The sequence below is a fragment of the Gigantopelta aegis genome, chromosome 8 (genome assembly GCF_016097555.1).
Source record: "Gigantopelta aegis isolate Gae_Host chromosome 8, Gae_host_genome, whole genome shotgun sequence".
In the NCBI taxonomy this organism is placed as follows: domain Eukaryota; kingdom Metazoa; phylum Mollusca; class Gastropoda; order Neomphalida; family Peltospiridae; genus Gigantopelta; species Gigantopelta aegis.
In genome coordinates this window covers 75,979,917-76,005,863 of record NC_054706.1, presented here as the reverse complement: position 1 = coordinate 76,005,863, position 25,947 = coordinate 75,979,917, and the positions used below count along the sequence as shown (strand labels likewise).

At 39.0% G+C, this 25,947-nt stretch overlaps 1 protein-coding gene across 1 annotated transcript in view; it reads right to left on the bottom strand.

The window, feature by feature from the left end:
- Positions 1 to 230: 230 nt before the first annotated feature.
- Positions 231 to 25,947, bottom strand: part of LOC121379836 — a 32,517-nt gene continuing 6,800 nt past the window's right edge. The window contains exons 2-9 of the mRNA XM_041508488.1: positions 16,976 to 17,221; positions 13,799 to 13,914; positions 13,123 to 13,223; positions 10,491 to 10,574; positions 5,375 to 5,454; positions 2,824 to 2,928; positions 2,048 to 2,167; positions 231 to 852 (exon numbers count right to left, since the gene is read on the bottom strand). Of these exons, the coding sequence (XP_041364422.1) occupies positions 760 to 852; positions 2,048 to 2,167; positions 2,824 to 2,928; positions 5,375 to 5,454; positions 10,491 to 10,574; positions 13,123 to 13,223; positions 13,799 to 13,914; positions 16,976 to 17,221 (945 nt within the window). The 3' untranslated portion in view covers positions 231 to 759. The remainder of the gene's footprint in view (positions 853 to 2,047; positions 2,168 to 2,823; positions 2,929 to 5,374; positions 5,455 to 10,490; positions 10,575 to 13,122; positions 13,224 to 13,798; positions 13,915 to 16,975; positions 17,222 to 25,947) is intronic.

The window sequence follows — 25,947 nt, the reverse complement described above, 5'->3', positions numbered from 1 at the left end:
TAGCGCCCTCTACTGGAAGACAATTTGTAACACCGATTATGTCCCTTACACGATGACATCGCTGACCAATCACAGCATCGGTAACATGTGACAATCTTGAAACCAATATCACAAATTAACCGCCGAAACCTTTTTTTTTAACATATCGTGACAAACACGACACGTTTCCACGGACGCTGACGCTGCCATCTTTGTTTACAATAACAAGGGAATCTATAAGGAGCGTTGCGATTCGTTGCAATCAGATCTCATCGCATCCATTGAAATTTAAGCATTTTGTGGCACGATTTCTTGACGACATGTATCAAGGCTGAATACGAGGAACGAATATTAGCCTTGATTTATGAAGATGGTTCTGCTATAAACCCACTATAAACCTGGACTTCTTGTTTTTATACCAAACCGTGACGTATTTTAGACCAATCCGTAACGTATTTTACACCAAACCGTAACGTATTTTACACCAAACCGTAACATATTTTATACCAAACTGTAACGTATTTTCGAGTATTGTTACATGAACCTTTTCTTCAGTCAACAAGACAGAAGACAAATACATCAGTTCCAGAAACTCAAGTACTTTAGGTGAAGACACAAAGTCTTCGTAATATGTGCATATGGCGTGTCGCTGTATTATCCCCGACAAGACACGCGTACCACAGAAAGTCTCAAGCTCCGACAAACACAACAGTTCTATGTTAGTAACAAGACAACAACAGTTTACGCAAGTCCAACCCCGCACCAGTCTAATCCGGGCAATCACATCTTGTTGTCATAGATACACGTTAGCTGTCTCATGAAGCCACAGTTACACGCGGCGCACGCCATCCGGGTTATTTTGTGTTCCATGAGCTGCAAACATAATAAGATTTATGAGGGTAAAAGAAAAAAGAAGACTTCCTGTGAAATGCACTGAAACAGCACGTCTAGGCACTGGATAATACACATGGTACAACTATCATATTTAGCCATGAACGATGAGATGCCACCCACACATAATGTGGTTTAGTAAACATGCATGACAGGTTAATTAAGTTACAGACACTTTCGTTAGTCTTGTGTCTATAATATTATTGTAATCAGCAGCGGGAAATCACAATCAGAAAATGATGTAACCTGAAAGGATGAGGAAGAGAAAAAGAAAATGGTGGTGATGGTGGTGGTGATGACGAGTACTAGTAGAGGCAGTAGCAATAGTAGTAGTAGTAATAGTAGTAGTAGTAGTAGCTGCAACAGTAATAGTAGTAGTAGCAGTAGAAGCGTTAGCACCGGTAGTAGTAATTGTAATAGTAGTAGTAGGAGTAAGTAATAGTAGTAGTAGTAGTAATAGCAACACCAGCAGCAGTATTAGTCATTAGTCATTAGTAGTAGTAGTAGTAGTAGTAGTAGTAGTAGTAGTAGTAGTTGTAGTAGTATTAGTAGTAGTAGTAGTAGTATAGTAGTAGTAGTATAGTAGTAGTAATAATAGCAGCAGCAGAAGTATTAGTAAAAGTAGCAATAGCAATAAAAACAGTAGCAGCGGAAATGGCATCAGCAGCAATAATAAAAGAAAATAATAATAGTAGTAGTAGTAGTAGTAGGTAGTAATAGTGGAAACAATAGCAGTGGTAGTAATAGGGGTAGTAGTAGTTGTTGTTGTAGTGGTAGCAGCATCAGTAGGAGTAGTAGAGGTAATATCGGTAGAAGCAGTGTCAACGGCAGCAGTAATAGAAGTAGTAGTAGAAGCAGTAGCAGCAGCAGAAGAAGCAGCAGAAGCAGCAGCAGCAGCAGCAGCAGCAGTAGTAGTAGTAGTAGTAGTAGTAGTAGTAGTAGTAGTAGTAGTAGTAGTAGTAGTAGTAGTAGTAGTAGTAGAAGAAGTAGTAGAAGCAGTGGCAACGGCAGCACCAGCAGAAACAGCAACAGTAATAGTAGTGGTGTTGTTGTTGTTGTTGTAGTAGTACTAGTAACAGGTGAAGAAGAAAAGTAGAAGAAGAAAAAGAAGGATGATGAGTAAACCAGAAGAAGAAGAAGAGGTATGGTGCGAGAAGAAGATTAAAACGAGACTCACGTTTGTGTTGTGATTGCACTTCTTGTGATCGTTGGGTGTCCTGCAGGCGTACTTTAACTTGATGGTCGAGAGGTCGCCCTCCTTACCCCACTCGTACACCAAGTTCTGGACCCCACGGGTCTGCATAGAGATATCACGACCATGTTACAACAGTGAGTGGTTTAAGTCGTATACTAGTCATAATAATTTAGTGAACGTAGTATACAAGCGACAAGGGGTCCCCAATCAAATGCATATTGTGCTTACAGAATATCTAATGAACGCTCGTGTGATAGCATCGGTAGAAAGTCATGTAATGTCGTAGTGGTGACACCATACTTCAAAGTGTTTTGACATATCTGAATAGCATTTGTAATTCCTTCTACTTTTCATTAAATTGTTGGCCCCCATTTTAAGACAAAACACTTTGTAAGCCATAACACGAAAGACAGATAGAAAGACTAAACAAAAAAGAAAGGACAAAAATTAACGGTGATATTGTAGAATCATGAACCGAGTACAGCAGTAAACAAGAGTGGAATTATCTATACAACAATCAATGTTAGAGTTAACGTTTGTTTTTGTTTGACCGCACCACTAGAGAATATTGATTTATTAATCATCGGCTATTGGTAATTTCTGGCATATATTATAGTCTTGGAGAAAACCCGCTGCATATTTCATTTAGAACCAAATATTTTCATATGCACTTTCCCACTGACGAGACAACACATACGACGGCCTGTGATATGCCAGTCGTGGTGCACTGATTGATACAATATTCAATGTATACGTACAGAGAGTATCTTTCCAAAGTTGGTGTACGCGGATCTCGGACCTGGGTACTCTCTGTCACACCGGATCACGTAGTTGGCCCATTCCTTGATTTCTGAACTCCATATCTGTTGTAAACAAGCAAATAATGTAACAGAAAAACAATCCAAACACACTATGTAACTTCGCTGATCGACTAAGTTTCAATATCGTGTTATATATGTATTGTGTTAAATATATATTACTGCTGTTATTTCCAGAATCTGGAGTTTTTATAATCAAAGTAGGGCAGCACACACCACGATATTTAACACACAATTCAAGGTCTTTTCGGATCGATTGTCATGTACTAGTATGGGTCTGTTAAGCTATGTTTAATGTAATTCAACATGTAAAAACGATCTATATAAACATAACAAAAAAAGTTTGTTTTATTTAACGACGCCACTAGAGCACATTGATTTTTAATCTTATCATCAGCTATTGGACGTCAAACATATGGTCATTCTGACACTGTTTTTAGAGGAAACCCGCTGTCGCCACATAGGCTACTCTTCTTTACGACAGGCAGCAAGGGATCTTTTATTTGCGCTTCCCACAGGCAGGATAGCACAAACCATGGCCTTTGTTGAACCAGTTATGGATCACTGGTCGGTGCAAGTGGTTTACACCTACCCATTGAGCCTTGCGGAGCACTCACTCAGGGTTTGGAGTCGATATCTGGATTAAAAATCCCATGCCTCGACTGGGATCCGAACCCAGTACCTACCAGCCTGTAGACCGATGACCTGCCACGACGCCACCGAGGCCGGTAAACATAACAAAACTAATAAATTGTTGGAGAGCTATATATATATATAACAAATCCGATATTTAATGAAATGTACGAGCTATTAACGAGCTTTGCATAACGAATTTAACATTTAATAGAACAAATTTGAACTACAAAACCGTTATTCGCGACCAATACCGTATCTCTGCACAGCACAGAGTCGAATGGGTATTTAACAAAATAGTGGTTGATTCCATGAATCTCTATTGAGTGCCTCGTCTATAGGTGGTACTAAACCAAATAACATCAGGGTGGATCAAAGTTCGAGGTGCCCGTATCTTTTGATAGAGCATTTAATAGCACAAGTCCTGCCATTGGTAATACATGTCACAGTATTTTTTTGTCAAAATATTTAGTTTTATCTGGGCAATACATGTATGCAATTTTATTTAATCTAGTACCAGTGTGCCAAGTAGCCTTGTGCTTAAAACATGTATAGGGTACTGTAAAACTAAGTACTACATGTTTGTGCGAAACTAGGGCTCTTTTAAAAACATCCGGTTATATCGAAAATGATCCATGAAAGGTTCCACCTTTTTTCAGTTGATACGTTCAGAGTGGGTTTGTAGTGCTCATATGTAGGGGTTATATTTTGGTCGATATATTGCATAATAGTATTTTATTTGGTATAGTACAATCTATATGAAGACAGCCACTCCCGAGATCTTTTATTGGACACTATATCCTTCCGGCACCGCTCAAAAGAGGACTGCCACTTCTAGACTAGTTTACTAAATCACAGTTACCAAATAACAGAGTTCATTGGCATAAATGTAGCTGTCATAACATATATTTATGAATAATTGTCAAAAATAGTAACGATATCAGGTAATAGTGACGATATCAGGTGTTTGCGAAAGGTGAGCATATCCTGTCCGACCAGTGGCACCCATCACTCATGTACTACCACCACAGCTGTCAAGTCTGTCACTTGATTTAAAGGGATATACCCTAGTTTTTAAACACTAACGCATATTTTTGACTACTATAACCGTGTTTGATATCTTAAATCATACTTTACTTAGATTTTATTGTTTTAGATTATCAATTTCCATACATTCGAAGTGTTTTTGGTCATCCTGATGGTTTTAATATCACAAAATGCATTTCTCATATTTTTTAAAAACGCACGTGCGTCTGAGAAGTAACAGCTATGGGGTCAAGTTTTAGTATATTTTTAGAGGGTATTTCACCATTTCAAAGTCACAGACTCGTGTTTCACTCAATTGTAACTTTATCCAAATGTGCTACAGGTTTGTAGATTAAATAAACTTAGTGTTAATTTTCACGGGTTGAAACTAGGATATGTCTCTTTAAAACGATGAAACAAATGTACAAAAGTTTCACCAAAGATATGAAAGGGTATGCACAAGTTCAAAATATGAAATAGTATCAGTGATGCATCGTATTTAGTAGATATAGCCTCCAAATGTCTGCCACAAACTTTTCGAATGCCCTCAGGAGTCGCTGGATATCATAACCCTGTGTAAAAATTATATGGCATGTTTAAAATCGGCACACAATGAGTATGCCCTAAGGTATCTTAGAAGTTCTGATATGAAGACATCACATTTGACTTTCAATAAAACGTGCTCGCTATTGGCGAGTTATGTGTTGGAAATTCAACATTTCAAAAACGTATAAGATATTGCCAAGCTATGTATAAGAAATTCAACATTTAGAACAACATACAGTTTGTTGATGAGCTATCTATGAGAAATTCTACATTTAAGAAAACGTACAAGTTGTTGGCGAGCTTTTCTCTGTCTTAGCTTATTGGTAACCTCCAGGAGAATATCTTCCTCGTCCTTAGTCAGAGAGGCTGAAACAGACACACAGTGAATCTAGTTTTACCTTTAACAAATATGCAAATATATGCAAACGTGACGAATTCAAATATGTGCAAACGTAACGAATGCTAATAGAAATTGTAATCATGAAACATTTTATTTTGCACGTGTAGTAAACTGATAAAACTATATATAAATATATAAATAAAGTACAGTTTACATAAACTGTTAATCAGTTGAATAGGTTTAGTACACAAGATCATTATATAAAGTGAAACTTTTTACCAATAATAATATTACACGATTAAACATAACTATTTTTAAACATTAGAATATAGTAAAACAGACATTTATTTATAATATCAGTAGGATGTATGATTATCATTTCCACAATACATTTCTGAGTAGGTATGAAGTGTTCAGTTCATGTCAGTATGCCTGTTTTCCATCTTTCACATTTAGAATACAACGTACACTTATTTTAATGTAGAAACACGTATTAAAATATACTTCTCGAAAGCGCACAAAGTGAGAGCGAGTAAGCTTATTAGCCTAATTAGAGACGATGTAAAACACGAACAGCAAACAATAGCTAATTTATATGTTTACAGAAAATGTTTGAGATAAATAATACATCTCATTATTCTTACCTGTTCTCAGGAGACATATACATGTATGACAAAATTAAAGGAACTGCAATATGATTTCGGGAGGTCGTTTATATTTCCTCTAGTATATTTTGCTTCTTTGATCACTATTAATTCCAAATGAATACATGTACATGAGACATGTGCATATCAAAGAAAGATCAAGTAAATCCAATGTCCAAATTACAATTGTATAATTAAAAGGACAGACCCTAGTTTTTAAACACTACAGCATATTTTCACTAGTAGAGCCGTTTATGATCACTGAAATCAAACATTACTTATATTTTATTGTTTAGATTATCCCTTTCCATAGAAGTGTGTCTGGTCATAATGTTGTTTCTAATATCACAAACTGCATTTTTCATATTGATTCGAATTCTAGTCAAATTTTAAGGATATTTTCCAGTTTTAACGTCACAGACTCTTGTTTCACTCTGTTGTAACTTTATCCAAGTTTGTTACAGGTATGTAGATTAACTAAACTTAGTGTCCAATTTTACGAGTTGAAACTAGGGTCTGCACCTTTAAGTACATTTCAGTACGTATTTAAATTTGCAACATTACATTTGCTAAATAATACACTGGAAAATAATCTTTGTCACTGAAATCGTCTGGGTAATATTAACACATTTATATAATTCATTTCAGTACGTATTTAAATTTGCAACATTACATTTGCTAAATAATACACTGGAAAATAATCTTTGTCACTGAAATCGTCTGGGTAATATTAACACATTTATATAATTCATTTCAATACGTATTTAAATTTGCAACATTACATTTGCTAAATAATACATTGGAAAATAATCTTTGTCACTGAAATCGTCTGGGTAATATTAACACATTTATATAATTGATTTCCAAAGAAGTTGAGAACACTTGTTCCTTGAAATACACCAATATATTGTTGACTAGGATCTTGGCTATTCGTCTTCTTAAGACCAGTCTATGCCAGAGCTATGATTCCAACTTGCCTTTATATAAACACATTTTGGTCATTTTCATTCACTATTTAGTAATCCACATTTTTAGAAAGAAAATAAATATGGATTTGTATGAATTTGTATAATAGACTGAAAGAGAATTAATTTAACACGAGCAATTGGCCGGTGATGAGGTATTGTGGTTTAAGTGGTAACTAATGTAAGGCGATCATCTTATCAACACCAGTCACAGCGTTCTTATTTATACACGATACTCACTGTAGGACAGGTATATCCGACACTCACTGTAGGACAGGTATACCCTATACTCACTATAGGGCAGGTATACCCTATACTCACTATAGGACAGGTATATCCGATACTCACTAAAGGACAGGTATACCCGATACTCACTATAGGGCAGGTGTACCCGATACTCACTATAGGACAGGTATACCCGATACTCACTGTAGAACAGCTATACCCGATACTCACTATAGGGCAGGTATACCCGATACTCACTGTAGGACAGGTATACCCGATACTCACTGTAGGACAGGTATACCCTATACTCACTTTAGGACAGGTATACCCGATACTCACTGTAGGACAGGTATACCCGATACTCACTGTAGGACAGGTATACACGATACTCACTATAGGTCTCGTGTACGGGATGCTCACTAAAGGACCGGTGTATTCGATACTTACTGCGACAGTGACGGTTTCTCTGTCTGCCTGGGTTATTCCTCGGGTTGCCACAGTCCGACTTAACCACTGGTCTGGCCCGGGGGTCGGGGCGGGGCGGCGGCCGTCGGTGCGGTCGGTATCTATCTAGGGGTCTATATATGTGTGCAGGCCTTTCTAAAATAAACCGTGCCACACTTTAGCCAATTACAATGGCGTGAGTTGGTCAGCGGGGTGCATTAAGGGTGGGTACGTACGTTTCATGCAGTTACGTACGTTACGTGCGGTTACGGGTGCAGTACAGTACACTGCCATGCAACATGCAAGTTAATTGATTAACCCTAATACTAGATTAACGCTTGAACCGTATTTCCTAATTTTATGTAAGTACCATACCCACCATGCAACAGTGTTATATAGTAAACCAGAATCGCAAGGGAAACAAAGGAGATAATTCATTGACAAAACAATGACCAATAGCTTTTGTTGATGAATGGTTATTGCGGTATTTTTATCGAATAACTAATATGATATTTTCCCTCTAGTACCCAATACGTCATTTTCAACGAGTAACAAATAAGATGTTTTCAACGAGTGATCATACAAATATTTTCAACGAATAACAAGATTGCTATTTTCAGCGAATGACCAACATGCCTATTATTCCCATGGTAGGTTTATCTATCAGTGTCCAGTATTGTACCGGTGGGACAACCTGTGGTTCTATGTATTAGATATTCTATCAGTGTCCAGTATTGTACCGGTGGGACAACCTGTGGTTCTATGTATTAGATATTCTATCAGTGTCCAGTATTGTACCGGTGGGACAACCTGTGGTTCTATGTATTAGATATTCTATCAGTGTCCGGTATTGTACCGGTGGGACAACCTGTGGTTCTATGTATTAGATATTCTATCAGTGTCCAGTATTGTACCGGTGGGACAACCTGTGGTTCTATGTATTAGATATTCTATCAGTGTCCGGTATTGTACCGGTGGGACAACCTGTGGTTCTATGTATTAGATATTCTATCAGTGTCCGGTATTGTACCGGTGGGACAACCTGTGGTTCTATGTATAGATATTCTATCAGTGTCAGTATTGTACCGGTGGGACAACCTGTGGTTCTATGTATTAGATATTCTATCAGTGTCCAGTATTGTACCGGAGGGACAACCTGTGGTTCTATGTATTAGATATTCTATCAGTGTCCAGTATTGTACCGGTGGGACAACCTGTGGTTCTATGTATTAGATATTCTATCAGTGTCCAGTATTGTACCGGAGGGACAACCTGTGGTTCTATGTATTAGATATTCTAACCAAAGTATTAGTTCCACATATCTGAGTATACATAACATGCGCTTAAATCTATTACCACAACAGTGTATAATACATACTCATAGCAGTAATTTACTTAATAACCAAATGCCACCTGCAGGCGGGATTTAGTATAACAATCAAATGTCACTTATGTTAGTAACTTAGCACAGTAACCAAGTTCTACCTATGTTAGTAATTTAACACAACAAACAAATGCAGTTTATGTTAATACATTTGCGTAAAAACCATGTGTTACCTATGTTAGTAATTTAATATAACAACCAAATGCGTCTTATATTAGTAATTTAGTATAAACACCAAATGTCATCTATGTTACTAACATAGTGTTACTACATGTAATTTTGTTTCACAACCAAGTGCTACATATGTTAGTAATTTGGTTTAACTGTACTTTGAGATCACCTAATACTAGATGTATAAATAATTTACCATAACAACCAGTATTTAGCTAACTAACAGGAACAGTACGAGGGTTAACTGCTTAGAATGAGGCTATAGTGTGTGCTAGAGTGCTAGAAAGGGTGAAAGTATAGATTTATTTAAGTATTTAGCTAACTAACAGGAACAGTACGAGGGTTAACTGCTTAGAATGAGGCTATAGTGTGTGCTGGCGTGCTAGAAAGGGTGAAAGTATAGATAAGTATTTAGCTAACTAACAGGAACAGTACGAGGGTTAACTGCTTAGAATGAGGCTATAGTGTGTGCTAGAGTGCTAGAAAGGGTGAAAGTATAGATTTATTTAAGTATTTAGCTAACTAACAGGAACAGTACGAGGGTTAACTGCTTAGAATGAGGCTATAGTGTGTGCTAGCGTGCTAGAAAGGGTGAAAGTATAGATAAGTATTTAGCTAACTAACAGGAACAGTACGAGGGTTAACTGCTTAGAATGAGGCTATAGTGTGTGCTAGCGTGCTAGAAAGGGTGAAAGTATAGATAAGTATTTAGCTAACTAACAGGAACAGTACGAGGGTTAACTGCTTAGAATGAGGATATAGTGTGTGCTAGCGTGCTAGAAAGGGTGAAAGTATAGATCAGTATTTAGCTAACTAACAGGAACAGTACGAGGGTTAACTGCTTAGAATGAGGCTATAGTGTGTGCTAGCGTGCTAGAAAGGGTGAAAGTATAGATAAGTATTTAGCTAACTAACAGGAACAGTACGAGGGTTAACTGCTTAGAATGAGGCTATAGTGTGTGCTAGAGTGCTAGAAAGGGTGAAAGTATAGATCAGTATATAGTTCATTATCTTGTTATAATACGCTAGTAAAACATCAGTATGTGATAGTGTCGTGTTTCACTGGGTGTTAGCATGCGTGTCAGTGTACAACATCAATGGTGGTTAGCTTGTCGTCAAGCCGTCGATTCACAACATAATGATAAAACACAAACGTGTATTAGTTGTTGCTACACTACGACAAGGTTAACAGAGTGACGTCACAACACTAATGTGGGTTAGGGTGTCACCTAGTGATGTGTCAGTGGGGAGTGTTTTCTCCACCTCGTCGGTCTCCAGTGTTATCGCCGCCGGAGCACGATATTCGGCGAACACTGAAAATACGTCGTCAACACCGTTGAAACATTCATCATTGTTAGCTGTTTCGTCAACTAATGTACCATATCGCTTAAGTTACCCGTTTATTAGAAGAGCACGACATGCGTTGAAACATTCAACATTTATCATTAGTTCTTTAAAATTATTTTTAAAATGTATTTATATATTTATTTATTTATCGTCAACCAGATGATGAAGTGCGCCACGCTGCTTATGTTGCTGATTGAACATTATGGCTTCCATATTTTCTTCCACGTTTTTAAAAAGTAAACTTTAACTGCCGTGACCCTAACAACAACAAATACTTTGATGTATTAATGACTAAAACAGAGCTATTTGAAGTTTACAAATTAGTTGAAAATGTAACATCGGTCAGCATGGAAGTAGCCTACTTATTCGACTTCATTTCTTCTCTTCATTTCTTTCATTCTACCTATCTTTCTTTTTTTCTTTTATTTTTTCCACTAAATAATACGCTGCTAAGACATTTGGTCTCATTTTACCTACAAAAGTATTTGAGATGGGGTGATGGTAGACGTAGCCCAGTGGTAAAGCGCTTGTCTGATGCGCGGTCGGTCTAGGATCGATCTCCATCGGTGGACTCATTGGGCTATTTCTCATTCCAGCCAGTGCAGCACGACCGGCATATCAAAAACAGTGGTATGTTCTATCCTGTCTGTGGGATGGTTGATATAAACGATCCCTTGTTACTAATATAAACATGTAGCGGGTTTCCTAAATTACATCCAATAGCCGACGATAAATAAGTCAATGTGTTCTAGTGGCATCGTTAAACAAAATAAACTAAATTGTTGTGAGTATGGGTGTTCAACATCAGACTAAGATGTTTTGTTTTTAATTAATGTACAACACATGTACGGTACTGAAATAATACATATAACGTTACAGTCTTTGACACAAATGCACTAGATTTCACTATTTCCATTTCTATATCCAATAGCAATCACAACTGACACCGCGGTTTCTTATCAAACAGACAAAGCCCAAGGGAGATAATTATCGTCTGACAGACACCATGACAGTTTTCACATTACCCGGTGCAGAAAGATCAAGTTAGGAATAGTTATTATTTATTACTTTCTAGCATGTTTAGTTTTCATTGATAAAAATAGACTTTACAGTTATTATTTACTAAGGATTAACAGTGAATTGAAAAGGAATGCAGTGACTAGGTAATAGCAAGATGTATGACTAGTTTGTCCAGTACACTATTATAATGTGAACTATTAACGCAGGTCGGTTTAACAATATTATATAATTATTTAGTGAAGTAGAGTTACCTTTTGGTCATCTGCCTGGTGAACAGAGACAGACGCATTATAGTGGGAGTCTTCCGAGCTATTTCATTGTATAACGTTTATATTATCTGTTAGATAGTAGTATACTTAGATTATGTAAAGTCGTGCCGTAGTCAATATCCTGTGTTCAACATTGATTTCATATGGAACGTGCTTAAGAGTTTTGTATTTAAAGTGAAGTCGTGCAGTATAAATAGATAGATATGTTTAGCTGGTGCATACATAAACGCACGCAAACATGCATCATTAGCGCTGCCAACTCATCACTAACAGCTTAGACAACCCACCATGAGAAAGCTAAGAGTGACTGAAATGTCAATATTAACATCTGAAATAAATAACAGTTTAGAAACATGTTATGCATGCACATAATCAAGTAAAAATGCATTCCTACAAAACATATCAAAAGAGACTTTTAAAATAACATAATTATATTCCTTCTACACAAAATACCATAATAATAAAACATGTTTTACAGTCATATGTATATGAAGGGTCCACGGGAATAATAATAAAACATGTTTTACAGTCATATGTATATGAAGGGTCCACGGGAATAACCTGCGATGTCACATTTTTAGTGAAGTGATATATATATTTAAAATGTTAACGTTTACAACTCTGCAATCGTGGAATATTTATGCCTAGAAAGCATAATATACCAACTACATTTAATGGCGTACCTTGACATACACGACCGTTATAATACTGACTATCTATTTGGACATCATAGGTTATTCCCGTGTACCCATCATATGTAAAGTGTATTTCTATGTTTTTGCAGAAATAGTACTCTTTGTTTTTCTCTGAAAATATTTTATTCTACAATTATGCAGTGTTGTTTTTAATGAATTAATTTTGCGAAATAAAACAGTTTACTGCTGAAATTTTGCTGCTAATACCGAGGGTGTAATTTAATGCATTCGTAGTTATAATAATTACACTGAACACGTGTAGAAACACAAATCAGGGTTGTGATTAGGTCGCAATTAGAATAGCCTTACTTGCTTCCAGAGGCTCAATTCGGAGACATTATAAACGGTTTATCAATCTGTAAATCTCCAGAATCTCAGTATATATGTCAATGCTTTCTTAAAACATACAAATGAATGTTACAGCTTAAAATTATATTAGCGTTTCTTTTGGTGATCAGTATATTAAGTTGAAACCGTTCTAATGCGACCACGTTCTAGTCTATAGTTGCCAATGAGAGAAAGGAACATACCCGATTTAGCGCAGAGACCACCGTTGTCACATCGCGTTCCGTAAGGGCAGTTGGAACACACCGCTCCTCCTAGGTACGGGTACTCCCCCACCAAGTTTCCTCTGTAATACAAGACAAATATGTGGATGGGCGGACGGATGAATGACTGAATAAATGTGAATGAATTGGTTAACCAATGGATGTGTCAAAGGAACTAGTAAAGAGATAGATGGATGCATGGACACAACTCTATACATGTCTGGATGTCAGTTCGGATGTATGAGTGCAAGGGTGCATGACTAGAAGGATGGATGCAAGGGGGCTGGGATTGTGTTGGGGTTGTGTGAAATAACCAGCTAGCTTGGTCTTAAATGAGCATGTATTTTGGACGTGACAATGTATACATTTCTTTGGCACTGCTAATTACGATTAACAAGCATGTCATTGAAATTTGTATGACTGTTTTATTATCTTTTTAGTTATGTGTTGGGATACAGATAACACAGTCTGTAGGAAAACAGATTAAAGATGAAAGGTGAGATGACCTCGGACGGCAAATAACCTTGACCATAAGAAGAACGACAGATGATGTTTCATTAAGATGAAAGGCAGTGATCGGAAAGTTATTACTGAGAGTGTTTAGGATTAGATAGAAGACCAACAGAAGGAGATTGGTTCCTGGGCATGCGACATTCACCTTGGTGTGTAGTAGCAGACGAACAGCGTGGCGTGTCGGATCCAATATTTCCCAGCTCGCAGGTACTGACACGAGCTCAGCGCACAGCCCATTTTGTTAGTCTTGGCAAACACCATCTGGTAAAACATGTACAGTTTTAATAAATGCATTACTGTCCCAGTCTCGGTTGGCACGGAGGACTACGCCAACAAACATCAAGTCGACCAACCCGGAACAACTGCCTTGCCTGCCACTGCCAACTACACAATTGCACGAGTCTCCCCTGGGTTGTCATGCCACGACCAGAAGCGGTCAGGTCCTTATAAGGGCCCTACGAGCAACCTAGGGAGGCACCCAGCGTCATAAAGGTCTATAATTAACGAGCTACTCTCGATTCACTAATATCAAAACCTATATTAGCTCGGCCATTTACCTTTCGACCGACCGTTAAAAATTGCGCCAAATTTCCTCAATCAAAATTGCGCACCCCTTTTCTCTTTGGGTTTAACGGCTCCACTAAAAATTCCATAGCATCACCACCACCCCCATCCGCCTGCTACCGATTCGATCGGGCTGCTGGTGCTCCCTTGCACCTGCCAGTGCAGGCGGTCCCTCCTCTCCCCCCCCCCCCCCCCCACCTTTCCTGTCATGAGCAGGCGTGCGCTACAACAGCCTATGACCCTATGACCCTATGACCTGACCTGACCAGTCTCGGTTTTTTGCAGGCATCGGTGGTGTAGTGGTTAAGACATCGGACGTAAGGCTGGTAGGTACTGGGTTCGCCACTACACCGACATCTCTGTCACTAACCATTACCCCCACTTTTCTGGACAGCTAGTCCAGATAGATGAGGTGTGCCCAGGACAGCGTGCTTGGACCCTAATTGGATATAAGCACAAAAATAAGTGTAAATCAAATCAGTCTCAATTCCTGAGTTAATAATTACAAAAAAGCCCCTAAAAACTAAGTGTAAAGTTGGGTAAAACCTGTATTTTGAGCGTTACCTAATACAATCTGATTAACTGAAGAAAATTATCAACATCGATTTTACTTTAAGATCTGTTTTGTTTGGTCTTTAGTACGGAAACCTCATATTTAAACTGGACGATAACTTTAACGAATTAACGACTAGAATTCAATACATTTTATTTCTCCAGAATGTCATTGCTTCTATATGCATTGTATTTCTGGTCGTTTGAATGTTTGTGGTAGCCCAAACCGAATACTTGCATATATACGAAAACATACATTTGAGCTACTGATAATACCAAAGCTACCGGAAACACATTAGATATACAAATACTGTCATATCAACATGACATTGTATTTAATGTGTATATTTAATTATTAAAAGTGTCTATTAATCCGAAACATCTTTTAATGGCCTGCCAACTCAAGACAATTACTTTAACGGATAACTTCTCATACACACATTAATTAATCAGGATAGACTTTTCTCTTCGTGTTTGAACGTTCGCTTCAAAACATCCACTCTGTTTATACTAAAACTGATGTTTAGAGACTTTCTTTAATGTTAGAGTGATTTGCACATGACATTGTCTTGCATTTAGGTATATTTCAGAGGCATAGTTTAAATAACATACAGAGAATAATCTCAGACCACGGAAACGTACAACGTTTCAGAATGTCTTTCTTGTTATTGTTGTTGTTTGTGTTTACAGTTTAAAAAGGAAACCCATGACGGATTGGAATTCTTTAATCTGTGACAGGCCTGTGAAAGGTCGCGGCAACATGCAATAGGTTATATCACTGTTGGATTTAATGTAATCAAAATGAAGCTCTTAAAGGTATAGTATTACGATTTACACATGTTGTTGTGTAATACTGCATTAATAAAAAAGTGCATTCACTTAGAAATAATAACGTTCCAAGGTGAAATAACAAAACACGCCTGTTACACGTGTGTGTGTGTGTGTGTGTGTGTGTCTCTCTCTCTCTCTCTCTCTCTCTCTCTCTCTCTCTCTCTCTCTCTCTCTCTCTCTCTCTCTCTCTCTCTCTCTCTCTCTCTCTGTATGCCAGTCTCCACAACAGGACCTAGCTTAAAATAACTGAGTTTGCCGTACACAAAATAATTATTAGGGCATAATAATATACTATCTGTTATCCAGAGAAAACGGACTCGTAAACTACAGATTTGTTTGTGTGGGGTTTTTTTTAAAGTATTAAAATGGGACATCATCCCTCTCTTTTACCTCATCACTAGTTACGGCGTAGTTATGAAAGTGTAAACAAGCGCAGTAAGGGTAGACATTAAGGTTTATTCGCCGCGAGCCGTAAAGACGAGTTTAACTGATCGCGTTAAGCGAAGTGAACACGAGTCATAATCATGTCGTCACTCTAACAAAGTATCCTGTTGGAAATGTGCAGTTATTACTTTTACTGCCGTGTGTGCATTTCAAAGACTTATTGTATTAGCTGTCGGCAAAAACTGACCTTATGGACACCATTTCAAATGACGTGTATCATTCGGCATACTTGAGGAAATTTTAGAACATGATGGGCTATATAACAGGGGCAAATCCGGCAATTATAACAAGAGTGCTTGTACGGATGTCAAAGTTTTCCCAGTGACATTCAAACTAGTGAAGAACACAAAGGGGAGATCACCGCTCTATCACAAATAAAATAGATAATATTTTAAACAGTGGCAACTGTCTTTTGTAGTATTTATCGACATGTTACATTTACTTGGGTTTCTTTTTTCTTTTTCTTTTCTTTTTCTTTCTGTTCTTTGCCTTGTGACTTGATTCAACCCTTTTATTTCAAAATCAATATACTAATACGGCAAAAAACCCACACAAATAGTAACAGCTAATAATAACTTCAACCACGACCCTCATTCATAGTATCGGGACCTTTGACCGTGTTACTAGCACCTAATCACATAGTGCTGACATTCAGTCCCACATTACAGCTCTCTATTATATGCAGGTATAACTACTACTATAATAATTTACATTTGGTCACAAATACCATGTGTTCCCTTATTTCTTTCCGTCAGTATATTTATATATAACAAAGTACTTTTCATTCAGCTCCCGGGAGGGAGTCGTGCACCCCAGAACCGTTTACCCACATGAATATGCTTAAAGCAAATAATAAATAAATAAACCCAACATGTTCTAGCTGGTTAGAATTCAAGTACGTTGACACAGTGAAGCAATCAATTAGTCGAACCTGAACGTATGAGCATGCGCTGCCACAATCCTGCCCATACCGGAAGTATTCCTTCTCTCTGACCCAGGAGCTGATGGCTTTGTCGATGGTTTTGGAGATGCTGTGCCACGATTGGATGTTGCCCTCCAGGTAGAACAGATTGTGGCCGTCCTGACGTGAGAACATGTACTGGTTCAAACCCGGCCGCTCGTACCGGCATTTCTGGGCCCAACGCTCAGCCTTCAATTTTAAATGGTCATCCCAGTTCTGTGAACAAAACAAGTAAACAGTGTGTCAGGTCTCATACAGTGCAAAGTTATTCAGTTTTATTAAAGCGTATACAGAGTTAGTTTGTTTTGTGTAAGAACACCATTAGAGCACATTGATTTTTTTTTATTAATAATCGGCAATTGCATGTCAAACATTTGGTAATTCTGATTGTTGAAGAATACTCGCTTCGTTTTGGCATAAAAATCAAGGAGTATTTTATCTAAATTTCCCCATAGACAGAATAGTTCAATAGCTTTGATATATCAGTCATGGCGGACGGATTGGGATGGGAAAAGAAAGCAGCCAGAGAATGGGTCCACCGAGGTGGTACGACCTGTAACGAAAGCTCCTCAGAAGAAAGTTCTAGAGATTAAGCTAGCTCCGTATAATGAAGACAGACGTCCAAGCTAACAAGCAGGCAGATAGCGATTGGCCTAGTAGGGGACATAGACGATGTTGCACATGCTGTTCTTCTATGCATGCAATCACTGGTACTGTACAGGCAGATAGCGATTGGCCTAGTAGGGGGCATAGACGATGTTACACGTGCTGGTCTTCTATGCATGCAATCACTGGTACTGTACAGGCAGATAGCGATTGGCCTAGTAGGGGACATAGATGATGTTACACATGCTGGCCTTCTATGCATGCAATCACTGGTACTGTACAGGCAGATAGCGATTGGCCTAGTAGGGGACATAGATGATGTTACACATGCTGGCCTTCTATGCATGCAATCACAGGTACTGTACAGGCAGATAGCGATTGGCCTAGTAGGGTACATAGACGATGTCACACATGCTGGCCTTCTATGCATGCAATCACTGGTACTGTACAGGCAGATAGCGATTGGCCTAGTAGGGGACATAGACGATGTCACACATGCTGGTCTTCTATGCATGCAATCACTGGTACTGTACAGGCAGATAGCGATTGGGCTAGTAGGGGACATAGACGATGTCACACATGCTGGTCTTCTATGCATGCAATCACTGGTACTGTACAGGCAGATAGCGATTGGGCTAGTAGGGGACATAGACGATGTCACACATGCTGGTCTTCTATGCATGCAATCACTGGTACTGTACAGGCAGATAGCGATTGGGCTAGTAGGGGACATAGACGATGTCACACATGCTGGTCTTCTATGCATGCAATCACTGGTACTGTACAGGCAGATACCGATTGGGCTAGTAGGGGACATAGACGATGTCACACATGCTGGTCTTCTATGCATGCAATCACTGGTACTGTACAGGCAGATAGCGATTGGGCTAGTAGGGGACATAGACGATGTCACACATGCTGGTCTTCTATGCATGCAATCACTGGTACTGTACAGGCAGATAGCGATTGGGCTAGTAGGGGACATAGACGATGTCACACATGCTGGTCTTCTATGCATGCAATCACTGGTACTGTACAGGCAGATAGCGATTGGGCTAGTAGGGGACATAGACGATGTCACACATGCTGGTCTTCTATGCATGCAATCACTGGTACTGTACAGGCAGATAGCGATTGGGCTAGTAGGGGACATAGACGATGTTACACATGCTGGTCTTCTATGCATGCAATCACTGGTACGGTACAGGCAGATAGCGATTGGGCTAGTAGGGGACATAGACGATGTTACACATGCTGGTCTTCTGTGCATGCAATCACTGGTACTGTACAGGCAGATAGCGATTGGGCTAGTAGGGGACATAGACGATGTTACACATGTTGGTCTTCTGTGCATGCAATCACTGGTACTGTACAGTAACATAAAGTTTGTTTTTCTTTAATGACACTGTCCTCTGGGGCACACTGATTAAATCAGCTACCGAGTGCCACATTTTACGTTAGCATCAAGATACCGTTCATAAGCATTCTACTCACAGAATACCACAGGACAGCCTTTGATACACCAGTCGTGGTGCACTGGCTGGAGCGTGAAATACAGCTGATAAAGAGACACACACTGGAACAACAATAAAATAATAATAATTGCGTAACAACGGCAGTGTGTATGTACAGTTTACCGAATATTGATGGTGTGTATGTAGACTTGCATTTTATACACAAAATGTATGATACAACAAGGCCAAGTATATTACTTTGACTGAATACCGCAATCTATGTGCATTAGCTTTACTTAAACTACTTCAATGTGTGTACGTTGATTTGATTAAATACGACAATGTCTGTGCAGCAGTTACTGACTGCTACTATCAATCAAATCAATCAATCAAACTAGTTTATTTGTTGTAGGGTTGACCACCCGTAACAATGAGTGGCGCATTACACGCATATAACATAAAACATATATATAAAAAAAACAAATGATCAATATACATGCCTGTACATGCGACCAGGACCGATTGGTATTTACCTTCTACAGACAGACTAACCAAACTACTAGTTTCAGGATGGCACACAATTTACCGCCCCTTTATCCAATAACTGCTACTAAATACTCTGATAATCGGCTGCTTGGTTGACGTCTTAAAACTAATTAATCTTTGTAGTAAATGGGGAATTCCTAAACGGAGGACGGATGTAAACAGTGACAGTGCTAACACAATGGTAAATTAGCTTAACCCGCAATGATGGCAACATGTAGCAAAATGTCTTTTGTCTGCTACAGCCGTGACCGCGAGTTGACCCACGTCACGCGACAGGGTCAACCGCGACATCACTGATTCCCGTTGTTGCTAACAGATGCACGGGTTACCAGTCAACAGATTTACAAGCCTAACGCTGTCCGCAACAATGATGCTGACAGATCAAACACGCCGTCTAAGCTGACGCGAGAGTAACGACTTCACTGCCGTCGTCGCCGTTGTAGTCTATAGGGTATTAGATTTTTTGATTGGCAGCTTCAGCATGTAATTATGTTACTGACGCTGGGGTCAAACCAGGTCAAAGATCACCTTCGTTCACTGGGTGCTGCATATGTTTTGTTGTGTTACTTCTGAGTCTCCGGTTCCCACAAAATCTGCAACACGTCGCAGAGCACTGATAGTTGCCATGGAAACACATACACAGAAGGTCTACGCCATAATGACAATGGGCAAAATTGTATACACAGTAATCTGTGATTTTATGGGACCATGATATCTGCATCTGGCCTGATGCTATTACATGTTTTAGTGTAGAGTCTGTAACTTTAACGTCATGGCATCGCCAAACAAACTGCATGCATTTGAAGTCTTTGGAGATTTGAGTCTAATTTTTAGAGTCCACACTAAATCTTTAATGACGCCACACGTGTACGTCATTGTATATCGCCATAAGCGATTGGTGTATGCTAAACATTATGGACGACATGTAAATATTTTCAATTGTTTTACTGTTTTAAGCTGCAAGCTTATCATCATAAACTAGCGACTGATAACAGAACATCATCTACTTATTAACCCTACCACAAAAGTAAATAAAAAAGTAAACTGATATCCATGTATACAAATATAATACGTCTGTCTGGGTCATTTACAGTTTGTCATATGGTTATAATATTTCCCCAAATATGTGCGCATTGGTGTCGGTCACGTTTTTACACTTCAACCTCTTGTGCCTTCTAACTCATTCGCTTTAGGATCTGTAGTGAGATAGACGTATGAGGTAAGAGAAAACGCATTAATACAATGAGTAACAAAATCCCTTACGTTTGACGTAATCGACACAGCATCACTAGACGTCATGTATAAATGATTATAAACAAATCTGGAACTATTATATTCTAATTCCAAATGCGTCCTTTATGTAAAACACCAATTACTCCGAACCTCACACCACCACGACCACCACCACCATTACCACCATCACCCCACCCGTTCTAATTTGTTCAACTGTCACCCCATCTGTTCCGGTTTGCCTACAGTCTTGTTAAACACAAAATGGCATTATGTCATGTTATTGAAATACCACGCATGCCAAAGGCGTAATGGTGTGGGAATTTCAAATTGAGGCGGACATTTTAATGTTTAATAAATAAGGCTTCAAGCCGCGTACAAGTCTGTCTGCCTACACGAACACGTCTTCCTTGTGGCACGCATTTTTACAGTCTCGGAAGCAGATCACTGTAAAAAGCAGACACCGCCGTCTAAGGGAAGCTAACGCTCTCCCCCTCCTCATCAGACCCCTGAGTCTAGTTCAAAAAGAGTCATTGTTAGCTCCCCTTATTTTGTGTATTTGTATGATATCAATATGGTAATATCTTAAAAAGGCGCTCTATAATCTAAGTTAGGAGAGCAATTGATCACTCAACTTAACGGTGGTTTTTTTCACGTGAAGGTTTGGAAAACACGGGTTAATTTATACTAGTAATAAAATGACTGAGAAAAACCAATATGGCAAACATCCTAATATTCATATGATAACACGTGGAAGGTTCGTCGCTAGAATCATGTTATATGAAAACACGTTAAAGCCAAGCTCCTAGAATCATGTTTTTGGTGCCTTTTTACAAACAAACATGTTCAAAAGTTAATGGTCAATAACATAATTATGTTGAGGGACAAAGTTTAATTAATGTGTTTTTAATAAAGAGAATCTCAGTCACCGAGATAGAGAGCCCTTTGAGGTTACATTAAGAGACATCAAACGTATCAAAGGGGTTGGTCGAGTGTATTAAACACACCATGTAAACTAGAAACTACGACTATTTGGTGTCTAACATATGCTTATTTCGACACTTGGTAAATAGATAGGAAACCCGCTGCCGCTACATAGGCTGTCCCTGTCGAAAAATAGCCAATGATTTCCTGCCCAACATCAGGAAGGGAGCTTACTCATAGACAGCACACCACATACCGTGATATTTGATATAATAGGCATGTGGACTAGTTAGGGCAACAAAAAACTCGAGTCCACCGACAGCGATACGATCCTATGATCCATCACACCTGAAGCGAGCACTCTACCATGTTAATGAAGATTTAAACTTTGTTTTGTTTAACGAAACCACTACAGCACATTGAATAATTAATCAGTGGCTATTTGGATGTGAAACATGCAGTAATCATGACACGTTGTCTTCGGAGGAAACCCTCTACATGTGTTCATCAGCAGCAAGGAATCTTTTACATACAGTTCCCTAAAGATAGGACAGCCGTTGATATACCCGCTACATGTGTTCATCAGCAGCAAGGAATCTTTTACATACAGTTCCCTAAAGATAGGACAGCCGTTGATAAACCCGCTACATGTGTTCATCAGCAGCAAGGAATCTTTTACATACAGTTCCCTAAAGATAGGACAGCCGTTGATAAACCCGCTACATGTGTTCATCAGCAGCAAGGAATCTTTTACATACAGTTCCCTAAAGATAGGACAGCCGTTGATAAACCCGCTACATGTGTTCATCAGCAGCAAGGAATCTTTTACATACAGTTCCCTAAAGATAGGACAGCCGTTGATAAACCCGCTACATGTGTTCATCAGCAGCAAGGAATCTTTTACATACAGTTCCCTAAAGATAGGACAGCCGTTGATAAACTACATGTGTTCATCAGCAGCAAGGAATCTTTTACATACAGTTCCCTAAAGATAGGACAGCCGTTGATAAACCCGCTACATGTGTTCATCAGCAGCAAGGAATCTTTTACATACAGTTCCCTAAAGATAGGACAGCCGTTGATAAACCCGCTACATGTGTTCATCAGCAGCAAGGAATCTTTTACATACAGTTCCCTAAAGATAGGACAGCCGTTGATAAACCCTCTACATGTGTTCATCAGCAGCAAGGAATCTTTTACATACAGTTCCCTAAAGTTACATACAGTTCCCTAAAGATAGGACAGCCGTTGATAAACCCGCTACATGTGTTCATCAGCAGCAAGGAATCTTTTACATACAGTTCCCTAAAGATAGGACAGCCGTTGATATACCACTTGTGTGGCTCTGATTGGGACACACGGAAAAAACCCCAGAATGAATCTACCAAGGGTGTTCGATCCTTTTGCCGAAGCACCTCAAGGAAGCACTTTACAGACTGTGCTAGATCCCATTCGTTCTTACTGAAGAGAAAACGAAGACTACCTTAGACGTGTTCAGGAGAGAAAGCGCTCACGATCGCTCGCTACACTGGTTTTTTTTTTTTGTGCTTAACATTAAATTAATGTCATATGACTCAGCAGAACACAATGATGCGAGTTAAATCGTTCGCGAGCACTCGCTGTCTTGAACACAATACTGGAGACGATAACCTCACTCGATGACAAATTGTATGTCTTATTTTACTAATAGGTTTTCGTTTTTGTGTAGAATTTTTTTTCTACCAGGAACGCCAGCGGTGGCTCGAACAGACAGCCGTATCCCACTCTCACATTACACACGTCATACTTTACAAAATAGGTGTTAGCCATGAAATCGGACGTAAAAACCACAAGGGTTAATTATTTTTCAACTTTGGTGGTTTCGGCTAACTTTGAAGTGGGGTCGTTTTTTGCACGCGGTAATCCTCGGAGGAATTGTCTTACAGAACACTGGAGGCCGAGGAACGGTCTACGGGAATAACTTTACAGAACTCCACGTGACTGAGCGGCCGCGAACAAGCCTATTAGTCAAGGCGGGAGTGAAAGAAAGGGCGGACATAAAGCAGCGGTAAGGAATACCCGGTGATATTAACACCTCCTGTAATCGTATCGCCTGTCGAGCGAGAGATGTAGGCGATCGCTGGATCGATAGCGATCAGCCACGTACAGATTATCGCCGCTCGTTCACTGGATTTCTCCGTCCCGTGTTTCAATAATAAGATGGGTCATTGCAGTCTTCACGGTGTCTGGGCGGCCCGCGATCAATGCCGTAAAGCGGCGATCCGCTCTTGCATGGTGTCGTGAACAGGCGCCTCACGCTGACATTGCACATTTTGACAGTGGTAGCCCAATACGCACGTCAAGTCAGCACTCTCCCCCATACTCACCCCGCTTCGTCACCCCGCTTCGTCACCTCAGCTTGCAAATAGTTGAACATCTGAATTAAATGGCCAGAATGCGGTTCCGTAATACCACATAAATTTCCACTGCCGATAATATTAAATGTTTTGTCTAATAAAACTAATATAATCAGTGTATCAATATTGCTAAGCTATACAGGTATAACACACGTATCACCATACATTAATTTACCAGCAAAATTATACATAGGGTGTCAAGTGGAATTTAGGAGATTTAAAAACTGCGTTTATTAGTAAGCCTCCTTTGATTTTGAAGACAAGCCCAGTTCCATTTCTAATGTACCCAGTGTTGCTTTCAAACTCTTGTACACAATGTGTAACATTTGGATCGAAACAAAATATATATTAATAGACTGAGAATTGATAATAGCATTTGAACAAACGTTAACTGCACCTAGAGCTATAACATGGAGTCTTCCAGGTTTTGTACAGTTGAGTTCAACCAAAAAGCTTCTATATTCCAAAGCCCAACAGACGAACATGACTCCATCTTTGTTCCGAGTGATTGCTAGTCCTACCGTGCTAACACTATGTAAAAAGCGACACCCTTACACCAACTCCCTAAATGTGTCGCATTGCAGTCTTTCTGTACTGATATTAGTAACCATATTGTCTCTACAACGCACGGAAGATAAAATCACCTAGCATAATTCCTTATAATTGTTGACGTTCATGGAGGGAAGTATGAATCGAAATAGTGCTTTATATACAATGAACTGCGCTGCACGAAACATTCAGTAGGTTAATTGATGATCTTGATCAACGTGTGTGTAGTAAACCCGAAACCCTGCTTATCAAACTTAGTTTTAAAGTCTGAACTCAGTTTGGCAAAGTTTCCAGACTTTAAAGTGCGTGATATTGGTAATACAATAATACCTCCTTGAGGCTACACTTTAGAATAGTATAATTCTGAGTTCTGAAAGACAGAATCAATAACGCAGTCAGTCTCGTATATTTGCATAAGGAACTTCTGAAGAGTCCAAAGAACAGATGCTTCCCAGCTGCAGTAAGACATCCTTCTGTGTCCTGTCTATAAAAGCTAATACACGTGACAATGTCATCAAAAGGAACTATGACCTTGGTTAAAAAACAACCTAAATACTAGTAACTTAAATTCTTCTCACCTAGCTTTTATTTCATGACCTTTTTTTCCTTTCTGGGTTTTTTTTTTTTTTTAGCTCTTCAATATATACCAATTTTTTGCCAAGACGAAACTCGGTATCTTGTCCCGAAGTGGTTTTCTCTCACTTCTGAATTAAACGCGCCATCAGCTGTCAAACGTGTTAGATAACGCGACATCTTGTTTCCCTTGCCAACTGAGCGCTTGCTGATTATGTGCATATTAACGAGGCCGTACTCTGCTGTTCTGGGTTTACCGGTACTCCGTAGGTGATAAAACTGTTATCGCCGAGATGGCATATCCAGTTACATCACCCGAACAGACGCTTGTCCGTCCAGCCCTATATATATTATGATAATGATTATCATAATCACGACACATTCCGCGACCTATACTGCACGACACGACAATCCATGTACTCGTTTATATCACTGGAATTTCTTTTGACAACACTAAATGAGACTTGCTAATCGATACAAATTCGTATTCTTTATGAGATATTCTACATAATACGTTTTGCATAAACGTGGCATGTCGACACTGTCAATACAAATATGCATAGATCAGCTTTACAAGGTATCGAACAAATTTTGGAATATGATTAAGTTTTACTGCATATTTCGGTACGCTCTCTGAATTTTACGTATTTATAGATTGTGTGTT